The sequence below is a fragment of the Scomber japonicus genome, chromosome 18 (assembly GCF_027409825.1).
Source record: "Scomber japonicus isolate fScoJap1 chromosome 18, fScoJap1.pri, whole genome shotgun sequence".
Classification (NCBI taxonomy): domain Eukaryota; kingdom Metazoa; phylum Chordata; class Actinopteri; order Scombriformes; family Scombridae; genus Scomber; species Scomber japonicus.
The window spans coordinates 13,039,340-13,051,156 of record NC_070595.1 but is presented as its reverse complement, the minus strand read 5'-3'; the positions used below and the strand labels follow the sequence as shown (position 1 = coordinate 13,051,156).

The 11,817-nt window shown below is 40.6% G+C and overlaps 1 protein-coding gene across 1 annotated transcript; it reads right to left on the bottom strand.

The window, feature by feature from the left end:
- Positions 1–153: 153 nt before the first annotated feature.
- On the bottom strand, positions 154–10,776 carry zgc:112183 (uncharacterized protein LOC550410 homolog). The gene is made up of 9 exons (XM_053338676.1): positions 10,368–10,776; positions 9,207–9,317; positions 7,098–7,139; positions 5,238–5,304; positions 4,978–5,030; positions 4,524–4,589; positions 3,601–3,657; positions 3,444–3,520; positions 154–1,358 (listed from the first exon to the last, which is right to left on the bottom strand). Exons 1-9 carry the CDS (start codon positions 10,476–10,478, stop codon positions 1,253–1,255), a joined length of 690 nt encoding a protein of 229 aa, XP_053194651.1. The 5' UTR covers positions 10,479–10,776; the 3' UTR covers positions 154–1,252.
- Between the last annotated feature and the right edge of the window lie 1,041 nt (positions 10,777–11,817).

Here is an 11,817-nt window from a genome sequence, read left to right as displayed (position 1 = left end):
GTGCTACCTACTCGAGAATGAAAAGGGGTCGCTGCTGCCACACAGTGGCTCATTAACCTCAGCACATCCTGATTCCCGCCCCTTGTCCTCCAGAACACACACGCAAAGACGGACAGACGAGACTGACTTCAATAAAACAACAGCACATACATTACAAAATATATTTTTATATATATATGTATATATAACATGATAACAAAGCACTTTTTCATGGCACTTTGTGATCACTGTGACGCCTCAGATGAGGAACAAATGTGACATTGAGCAAGTTCGACAAGCAAACATTCATAATGAACATTGTACAAAGAAACAAAGTTACACGATGTGGCGCGTGAACAAATACAGCTTCTGTAGAGTCTAGACAACAACATCCATCAGTAACGGAGACACAACGATGTTCAGGGAGGGCTGTGTTTGTCACGTGTCAGTGTGTGAGCGACACATGGTAAAAAGGCAGAATGCATGCTGAGGAATCTCTAATCAAGAAATAATGACAATAATCTCTTTGAGTATATCCTGGTGCAACAATGAGATGATGCTCCAGGAAATTTACATGTACAGTACTTTGAATGACGTTTCACTGGCCCTGAATTGAAGGTACAGACAGACACACAGTGGGCAAGTGCCCTCAAAACATTGGCTTTATTCTATCTAACAGCAGTACAGATGTGAACAGACGGGATCATTTTAGCTACAATCTGACTGTGAGACTTAAGTCCACTTATCTCAAACACACTAAAGAAAGATGAAGACTGTAAGGCCAAAAGGGATCCAGTTCACATCCTGGTTAAACTGGGATGAAAAACAAATGAAGAGCTGCAAAAATGCTATATCCACACCAACAGTCATATTGATTGTTCATATATAAAACTGCTGTTTATCAAGTATAGAATGGTGCTGTTTTTTCTTTTTGATGGATATAGCATCTCAGACTGTAACTCCTGACTATGTCGTTTGATACAACTGTCACCACAAGGACCACAAACATCTCTACGCATGACATAAAAGAGATTTAAATTCACATTTCAGATAAGGGATGGCGTCCAATCCAGGTTCATTCAGCTAAAAGCTCAGTGGTGAAGAGGAGGAACATCCGCTTCTCAGGTTTGGCGCTGGGACTGGCTTTTGTTAGAGATCAGACTATTTTATTTTTTTACCATGTTCTCACTCCCTTCCTCCCTTCCTCCCTCCTTCCCTCTCTCACTCTTTCTCTTTCTGTGTGTGTCTCTCCCTGACTTGTGATCAGGATCAGCTACATGAGGCCACAGCAGCCGGACTTGTGCTTCTGAGACTCGATGTATTCGTGTATCTTGAACTTGGGCTCAGTTGGCTGCTGTGTCGCTCTGTGCTTCAGCTCCCTGATGGAGAAGGAGAGAGAGAAAGAGAGAGAGAGAGATACGCAGGAAGTTAGTAAGAGAGGGGGTGGATGTGTGGGATGGAGCACAGACAGGGTGAGCAAATCAAGAAAATGATAAAGGAAGAGAAATAAAAAGAGCAAGTGTAAGCGAGAGAGGGAGAGAAACAGCCTTCTGAATCAAAATGCTACCCTGGCATGAATCATTTAATCTAACCCTTCATAGCAAATCACCTAAATTATTTTCTCCCACAGCTCCAGGAACCGGCTGTGCAAACAGTCATTTTTAGACAAAATAACTTTTCATATTTCCTGCCATTCAGTAAGAAAGGTGTGTACATAGGGAAGTCACTCAAAAATTACAGTTAATGTTTGAAATCAATGGGGAGCCTTGACGTGGTTTCAAAACATGCACAATCCCATTATAACGGGTGAACGGGAACAAATAACAAATTAGCTAAAAACCGTTGAATGAATGTGTTAGTTGCAGGAAATCAAGGGAAGGCTTGTGAGCTTTGATGTCAAGTTAAAGAAAAGTCAAAAATATGCATCCAGAAAACAGCAGAGTAAACTCCAGACAGACTGAGGATGTCTGCTATATGCATGAAGCAGATATATATAAATACAAACCCCTTATGTGGAACCTCAGTGTTCATAACTCCAGAAACACAACCCAAACAAATCTAAGAGTGAAGAATATGAGTTTGCTTTGGTATTAATATTATAGGCAGAGAAAGAAGTACTATTTGTAATAAAATTCATTTCTTGCTATAGAGCACTCCTTAAAAGGAAGATGTGGCTTTCGAAGCATAAAACATTTATTTTGGGGATGAGTTGTAGATGACACTGGAATTGAAAAAAGTACAAATAATTTCTCAGTATTATATCTAATCATATTTGTTCCACTCTCTTTTGTCTTTTTACTCTGTTGTTTTCTCTCATTTAGAATTTGTACACTACCAACTAGACTCACAGGTCAGTCCCTCAACGCTTCACTCTTAAAGACTGAGGACAATCTTTGAGATTTCAATGTTAACATTTTTTTTAAAAACCTACATTGCTGAACTAATCCAAAGTCTTTAGGACAGTCCTTCATATTTGGATGGTCCAAATATGAATATATCCCCAGGTTTAAGTAGGCGGAAATCTCCAGTTGTCTGGTATTGTGAGATTAAATACTGACTGTCCACCTGTCGCTTCCTTCCAGTTTCTTGTAATCATTTAAGCATTAAAACATGAACAAAACTGCTGTGTGGGCTTCAGTGTAAAGTCTGAAATGTAACTGATTAACTAATAATGTTTCCAAAAATAAACCTTCAGGATGTTCTTCTCTTGTTATTCATTACATTTGACTAACTACATAATGCAGTAATGCTAGAAATGCATTTGCATCCATTGATTCAGTCAGTTGGGTGTATCTGACTGGAATACAATATTACATCCAGTATTTTACACTATATGGCCAAAAGTATGGATCCCCCACTCATATTTGATTCTTAAACCATGGATATTAATATGCTTCTGTGACAGCCTCCACTTCTACATGAAAGCTTTCTCCAGGATTTGGGAACCTGCTGCAGTCAGGCACTGACTGTGGCTCACCACCAGTGTTCATGTTCTTCTCAAAAGATGTTAGACAGGGTTGAGTTCAGGAATTAGTCACGTTTTTCGCATCCAACTCAGAAAAAAACGTATTTATGGAGCTGAAATTGTCTAAAATATCATTCTATGGTGTGGCATTAAGATTTCTCTTTATCGCTCTTAAACCTGCTGCATTAACAGATCTTTTGGCCAGTAGAGGGCAGCACAACAGACACGGAGCAATATTAGAATTCAAGTGGACTTGAATTTCTGTCCCCTGAAGGAAGGCAGTCAAAGTTTCACTTTGACTGCTGGTCTCCATCAGCCCCTTAGGGAACTATCTATAGACCTTTAGCTGCTAAATGCTCCACTGTATTCAATAGCTGGTCACAAACTTTGTCTGAGAGTGAACCAAACAGTTAAAGTTGTGGACACCCTGCAGAGATGTGGGGAACTGCAGTACTAGTGACAATACATAGTCATTTGATAAAGCAGCTCTATGACTTACCTAGCTATGGCGAGAAAGGCCAGCTCCACATTGACTCCTGTCTTTGCGCTGGTCTCCATAAATGGCACTCCGTACTCCTGAGAGGGAAAAACATTAGAAGATGAAGTGAAGTGGCTCTGTGGTTGACGATATAACCACATGGAGCTGTCATACATACCTTCGCCAGCTTCTCTCCATCCTCTGTCTTCACGACCCTCTCTGCAGCCATGTCTGACTGTAAGAAAGCAGTAGGAAGAGAAAACTAATCATCACAGTGGAGGTGAAAGATCACAGACTCACCACGCCATTAGCAACAGTGATGCACCATCATCCCAGCCCGCGCATCCACTTATCTGGCAGCCCTGCCGCCAGCTGCTGAGCCCAAGCTCCTTCAGACTGATGAGATGTCAGAAACTGCACCTTCGGCAGAAGAGCAGCGCTCCCACACACTGATGCCGCCAGTCCTGCTGCTCTCACAGCCAATGATCTGAGCTACTGCTTTGTGACATCTATGACCCCCCCGGGAAGGGTGAGTCCTCGCTAAACCACCAGAGGGAGCTTTCAGACATATTAGCAATGACTGCTGGTAGCAATGAGACATGAAAGAATTCTCTTTTCATCACCAGCAGCATTGTGGAGAAAATGGTGTCATGCAAGAACAGCTTAAAGCAAGGGATTATTACTTTGTGTGGCACTGTTTTGAACGTATCCTACCCAGTCGTAATAATCAAATAAGACTGGGTGATGGGTGAGAGATTAATGTGTTGATGTGTACTCTCACAAGCAATCATCCTTTAAATTGACCAACTTTATTTTCCCTGCAGGGGAATTCTTTTCATAGACGGGTGTGTGCATTAAAAACATAAATTAATGAATTAATGACACACAAACATGATTAAGACTGCACAAGCTGCACATGTACATATTAAAATAAGCCTGAGTGTTTTGCATTCATGCATTTGCTGCACAGTGGAGGCATTTTCCAGCTTTTAAGCATTCTCATGTCTGTCTGAGTGTGATAAGAGTGTGTTAATACTGTGGTAAGGGACCAGTTATCCTCCTGATCTTTTTATGTAACACAAAAAAGGAAGCTTTGCTCACCTTGTTGCCGAGCAACATGATGACCACATCCTTCTGGGCATACTCGTGTATTTCTGTCAGCCAAGCCTTTAAAAGTATAAAAAACAGAAGAAAACAGAGAAAGGGAGATTGGTCTATAAACAAAACAAATATCATAGATTAAAGACCACATTTTTCCTTCCTTCCCGAACTGTGCATTGTTACCATCCTCCAATCAATCATGGTGAGCCTGAGCCATTTTTATCCTTCAACACTTTTATTGCTTTTCATTACTGAACTGGGAACTGTGTAACCAAGCAAATGATAACACAGTCACTTCCAAAGAGGACATGTGAGAAAATGTTAGAAGCCCTTTTAGTATTTTGAAAGTAAATAGACAGTGTGAGAGGGTTCAGGGGCAGGAAGTTAAAATGAACAGAAAATAGAGAAGGTGTGAAAGAGGAAGGACGGAAGAAATAATTTGAGACAGTCTTACCCTGATATTGTCAAATGACAGCTTGCTGGTGATATCATAAAGCAGAAGTAATGCTGTATAAGGAAACAGAGGAGCTGTTCAGTTTCACCTTAATTGTTATCTGCACACTTACGCAACACATCGACACCTACACACATGCTCTCTACATTTCTGAGCCAGGTTGCTCCCTTACCTACTCTACCCCATCCCACACACACACACACACACACACACACACAGACAGACAATGTGAGGAAGTAAAATATAAAAGCAAAGGTTACCCTGGGCATCTCTGTAGTAGGCATGCGTTACGCTGCGGAATCTCTCTTGGCCGGCTGTATCCCAGATCTGCATAAAGAAACCCACATTATTACACAGCAATTAAAGTGGAAAAAATGTTAAACAATCCTCACAGCAAATCCTGCACAGCCAACAACTGCAGCAGAAATATACCATTATACTGGCCTACAAAGCTTAAAATACAGTAGTTTGTTTCTCATTCAAACATACATTCATAATGCAGAATGAAAAGCTGATTCTCTGAGGTGGGCTACTTGACAAAAAATAATGAAAAGACATTTTTAGTCAAAATGTAGATAAACACAGAACCTGTCAACCTAAAAATGTGTCTAAATATACAATTGACTATGCCATGTAAGTATAAAAACGGCTGAAAACCCAACAAAATGTAGTTACAGCTTGATACTAGACATGGCTAAAGCTAAATGTACTTTTTTACACCTTGCTGTTTCCTGTTATTGAAATGTCAATTAACACCTTATTATTACTAGTTCTTTAGTTCGTTGCTCCACTTTAATAAGGCAGTAACTAAATCATAGAGAATAGAGAATAAACTTGTCAAGCTAAAAGGTCGACTAACTAGCCTAGCTTAGCAGAAAGACTAACTGCCATCTCACCAGTCAAGAATTCATGATTTGGTATGGATTTAAATCACATGTTTAAAGAAATCAAATTGTATATATATTTTTTTAAATTTCAAGATAATTATTGACAATTGGTATATGGTAAGCTGAATTTGTTCATTTGTGAGATCTTTCTTGCACAGGTTTGTAGTAAACGTGTTGCATTTTTTCTAAAAAGGCAATTATTTTTTGCTTGAAAACAATCAGTCTAAAAAGACATGACATGAAAATATTAAATCCTCTGTTGCACAGTTTGCAGTCAGCCTGAAAAGTTGAAACCTTTTTTTTCTCAACTCCATCTTTTCTATAATTACTGCTGTCTGGGAAAGTGTATTTAATCAGAGGATTTTATCATGTGCCGGGCCCGTGCAGGAGAAGAGAAGCTGCGGATTTACTACAGCAGAGGAATCTAATTTTGGTACCTCCCACTCAGTGTTGAATGAACAGGTTATAATGATATATTGGTATGTGGGTATGTTACTATGCAACACAAACAATTATAGTCCAATGAATGTAAAGTATATTTAGTATGAACTATAATTTATTAATTAGTTTTCTATGATTCTGTAGGCTGTCAAATAAATTCAGGTAGATATATCAGCCAGTTCTCACAAGAAAAATGACAGTATGGGTTGAAAATTCAGCTGGCAAAATTGGCCTTTAGTTACATCTATGCCATTTAGTAGCCCTATTAAGGTAAATGCTAGGTTGGATCAGCCAGAAGGACAAACCCTTGTGACTGCAGTTAGGTTTAGGGCTAAGGTTAAGGTCAGATTAAGGTAAAATAAGATTAAGACTTAAGGTTAGGGTTATGCTCATAATCAAGAAACCATACAAATGCCTGCAAGAGTTTTGCAAATCGACAATTTGGCTGATCCAATCTAGCACCAAATCTGTAGTAATTAGGACCAAAGGAAGTGACAAAGGTTACACATTGTCAATATAAGATGACACATTAGAGGTGGCGGGTTGGGTGGAACCGTGAGTGTCACCATAGAACATCATTATTTTTTACGATTAATGATGATAGAGGAATCATATTAGAAAACGCTTTTATGGGTTATTCAGGAAACGCTCACATGAGTAATTTTGGAGTGCAGGTAGCCTATGTGGTCATTTTGTTTAGAGGATGTGTTGCATAAATAGGTCAATGGCTGCCAGGAGAATGAGATGTTTTTGTCATGTAAAATTAATTTGTCATCACTTTCTTGCTCTTACCTGGAGTTTGACTTTTAGGTTGTCCACATCCACCACTTTATTCTGTGGAAGAGAGAAGAGCCATCAGACAGTGACAATGCACCATATGCTTTAGAGACTGGAGTGCTGAAAAAACTGCACAGATATGAAAGGCAAACATTGAAGCTGACTAAAAAAGCTCAAGGACTCAGCATGTGGCAAAAGAAACAACAAGACAACTAAAAGTGGCTTTGAATGCTGGCAGAGAAAGTAATTTGCAACACCCACACAACAACAAGGTCCTAGGATTAGACTTAATTACACAACAGTGAGAAAGACGACTGGCAGCATAACAACTGACTCCCCCGTTAATTTCCTGCAGCCCCATAGGGTGCCCTCTGATTTCCTATAGAGCAAAGATTGTAGCTTAAAATAGTTTAAGGCACCCCACCTAAAACAGACAAAATATTGTGGCGGATGAATATGTTGCAAGGCTAAAACTGGCAAAAGAAAAATCCTGAGAGGTTTAATGTATGAGCTAACATGCTTGCCCAGACATGCAGCGACAAAAACAAAGGTTCGCCCACGCTTTGTCGGCGGTATTTTGGGAGTCTGCTGAGTTAGCATGACCAGCTAGAGCAACAAATCAGGCCAGTATTTCAACCTGTTACAGCAAAAAACACCAAAGTGAAAGAGACGCCGAGTTAAAGGAAGTGCGGCTAGAAAATTCTTTGCTGCACTTCCTGAAACGCTAAATGGCTCCCTATCAGTGACAGGTCATCACAAACAGACTCTGCCTTTCCTGTGAACTCACAAAAAGCAACAATAAGAAATGCAGAAGGCTACACAGTAAGATAAAGAAATCTCTAAGATGTCTGTAAAAGATGTCATTGGCAGCTAGAGCTGCCACCTGCTGAATCCTTTGCTTTGGCAAAATGGACATGGTTCAACCCCTGCGATGCATTAGTTGCCATGGGTTTCCATTTCCCCCCAATTATGACGTGAGAGGAGCCTGCATGCTGAGTAACTGCTACAAGGAAGCATGCCGAAAATAGACCAGCCATGTTACAAGCTGCCACAACAGCCTGCTTGCTTATCCATGCACAAAGGACAACCTCAGCATATTGACTCAACTGTTTGGCCCAGCTTACTGTATTTATAAGTGGTTTCTGCCCCATTTCATTAAAATTGGCAAGAAAACAAAAGCGGTGGGAAGTGATCAACATTCAAGGCAATTAATATCACCAACACTACTTCCTCTGAATGAATAGCATGACACTGAATCCATCACATTTTCCCAATGGATGCAGATGTAACCTCATTTCACTCTCCTTATTCATGCATTTTCATGAATGGATGGTGGCCACAGAACCTGTTGCTTTTCCTTGAGTGGGGCAAAATAAAATGTCCATGCTTCTGAATAGACAGCGGTCATATAGAGTAGCTCTATCTGTCAGACATCCATTATGCTCCCTAATGTCTACTCCGCTATCCAGAGAAGACAATACATCACTCTAGCTAATGCAACACAATTTCCTCCTCAAACCACCCTTACTTGACTGGCCATTAGTGCTGTGTTTTGTCTTGATTGAAGGAAAATGGGGAGCTTGCTGGGATCCAGACCTCTCACTCCAAATAGCCTATTTTCATGTCGATTCCAATAGAGGAAGACATACAGTAGACATCTGCTCCGAATTCAGCGACAGTCATTGTGTGTGCGTGTGTGTGCATGAGGTGTATGTGACTAGGTGGGAGCTCGTCTGTCAGTGCTGTGATTCCTCCAGGACCGAGTTGAGCTGCAGCCAATCTTTCCAGGAGACAGGGACGTGGGCAGGCATCTGCCAAGACATTTATGAAGTCATCGGCAGCCCCTAGCAGCACAAGTGGTCTGTGAACTTGACTGATTGGCAAGAGGATTTGTACATTTGGTGCTATCATCACAGAATGATTAAGTGTTCGAGGTGGAAATAAGGTGATAATTGGGCCGATGTCACTGTAACAGGTGGATCTCTTGTTGTGTTGCTTTACTATTATCAATATGTTGCTTTTCAAATATATACGATTTTCTCATTAGAGTAACAAGAGCACAAAAAAAAAAAAACATTGACAAAATAATTAACAACTGGTTCCATGAGGCTGTATCTCTCTCACCCTAAAGTCTATTCCAACGGTGGCTATAAAGTTGCCTCCCAGAAAGGCCCCATCTTTAAAGCGCACCAAGAGGCACGTCTTCCCCACGGCTGAGTCTCCCAGCAGCATCACCTAGAGCAAACCCACCACCAGAGAGAGGGACAACAAGTTATAGCTGGCTTAAATACATGATGACAGCCTAAACAGAATGGTTGGATGATACTTACTGAACAGGAAATTAGAGCTAAGGGATGTGCTGCATGAAATTAATTTGTAATTGTGTAAAAAAAAATATTTCACAACTGGAGTCACAAGGTTTAGAAGGAAGATGCTGTTTTGCAACATCTTACTGTTCCTCAGCCTTAACTTTGTGTGTCAGCTTGTTGAAATGATAAAATGATTGCAGCTACAGTACCACAGATACTGTTGTAATACACTGTTGACTGAGCTGCCATCAACATGTGACACTCTGCCAATACTTGAGAGGGGATTCAAGATGGTTGTAGCCAACTCTGTAATTTTACTCTCATCATTTTTATCAGAGTGCATCCTTATTCAAAAGCAATCAATATAATTACAACAACAGGATGCCTAATTACAGCATGTGATGTGAAACCTTAGATGTTATTCAAACAGCTCCTGTGAATTTACACTGCTGCCAACAGATGTATTATAAATGGATACAGTTAAAGTTAAATTTACTTTTCCTTTTGTCTGTGGGTTTTTATGAAGTAATTACAGGTGTGCCTTGTGCAGCTTTTATAAAAAAAAAAAAAAAAACCCAATGGGAGGCTTTATAAGGAGCAACAAGTACACCCTCAGCAAATATTTGCATACAAGTAAGGGCGGACAAAGCAACCTCGAGAGATTTACAGCCTATAAAAGACTTCTTCTACAAATGAAAGCCTCCGGGTCGATGACTTGGTGTCTGCTCTGTCATCAATGTAAATACAGTGAACATGGCCTGTTTAACTGTACATTAAGAGGATGCATGAAACCAATGTAATAGATCATCTGCTCATTCTCCAGATGCGAAGAGTCATAACATTTATGTTGCTGTTGTTGCTACATGAACACCCAGTTGTTTCTGTGTCAGATGTGCAGTCAATTTAGACACCTGTTCCGCCAGCAGCAAGAAAAACAACAAGGATCAACACATTATGACAAGACGGAAATACACACCTTGAAGGAAATATCATAATACTCGTTAATAGAAGCGCATCTCTCCAACACATATTTTGACGTGCCGTTTTTAGTCTGCTTGTCCGTCAACGATGCCTTCCTTGTGGACATCGCAATGCCAAGCAAAGAGTGCAGAGAGCCAAACCACAGTTATCTCCGAGATGTGTCCAAGAGAGAAAGACGCGCGCACGGTGTCTGTGAGATCTCAGTCCGAGTCTCCGCCAGCTTCCAGCCCCTCTGCGTGCATACTGCGTGTGGCCACAAAATGATCACCAGGCACTTCCCAAGACAAGAGAGAAAATCACACCTTAATATCGCCTTGTTAAGAAAAAAGGACGGAGGCGACGGTCAAAACTTGAAGAAAAGAAGAAAAAAAATAATAATCAGCGGCGCCACGGCATCCACCAGTCAAGAAAGCAGTAATGACAAACAGGCGGAAACATTTCTCTGGTTTTGCAGAGCGGAGCGGAGCATCCTGGCGTGGGCAGATGATTAACTGAGTAGCTATGCGTCGGCAGCTCAGACACTGTATTTTGTTATGAGTGAAACATCTTATCTTTTCAGGCTGACATCGTCCCCGAATAGCTGCAGGGGGTCAACGGCGCCGATGGCTGACTCATCCGCCACAGGTGGTGCTCGATCATAGACGGGGTCAGTGAAGAAAAGCTAAGAGTCACAAACTATGACCTGTCAATTTATATTAACAATCCAGAGGCACCTGCTAAAGATAATTCAGCTCTGCCTTAAAGTATAAGGGTGCGTAAAAGGGTTATAGGACACCTCCGCATCTCTGCGCAAACTTTGTCCAGACAACTAAAAATGTTTCTTTTAAGAATATTTAATGACAAATCCATCTTCTATGTTTGTAAAGTAGTAGGTTTTTTTTATCAACCCATTTTTTTCTTGAACTATCCTTTAGCACAGCAGTCTAATTAACAATTAGCAATCCCAGACTCCCTCTTGTCGAGAACAGATTATATTCATTTAATTAGCATGTCATACGTGTCCAAAATGGTTTCACTGAGACTCAATTTTCCAATAATGCCTGCAAGTGAATTGTTTCTACTAGTGTTTGTCTCCCCCCAGTGTTCAAGTCAAGACAAAGTGTTTTCACTCTTCTCTGTGCCGAAAGGCCTAAATGACACATGGGCCAGAGATCATTTATGTTATATAATGTAATCTCTTGTTCAAACATATGAACTCATCCCTGCATGTCAGCTGCAGGCAGCATCTCGCCCTTTGGCTCTGACTGAGAGGAACAACATAAAACATTCATTTGCATCATGGAGCCGACTGAACGGTTGACTGATTTGATTCAGAACAGATATGAGGTGTAAGATGTGAGCTCAGTTTATCATTTCGGATTAAAACATCAATCACAAAAGCATCACAAACTGACTGAGATATGCTGAATGCTTCTGTATCTGCCTGTTTTCTTGAAACTCGCAGC

Bases quoted from the DNA above. Each gene is read 5' to 3' on its own strand.
- zgc:112183 (XM_053338676.1), bottom strand. From the start codon at position 10,478: ATGTCCACAAGGAAGGCATCGTTGACGGACAAGCAGACTAAAAACGGC. The intron at 3,658-4,523 runs GTGAGCAAAGCT...GCTTTCTTACAG, and splicing joins TCATGTTGCTCGGCAACAAG to TCAGACATGGCTGCAGAGAG. The intron at 3,521-3,600 runs GTATGTATGACA...TTTCCCTCTCAG, and splicing joins ATGGAGAGAAGCTGGCGAAG to GAGTACGGAGTGCCATTTAT.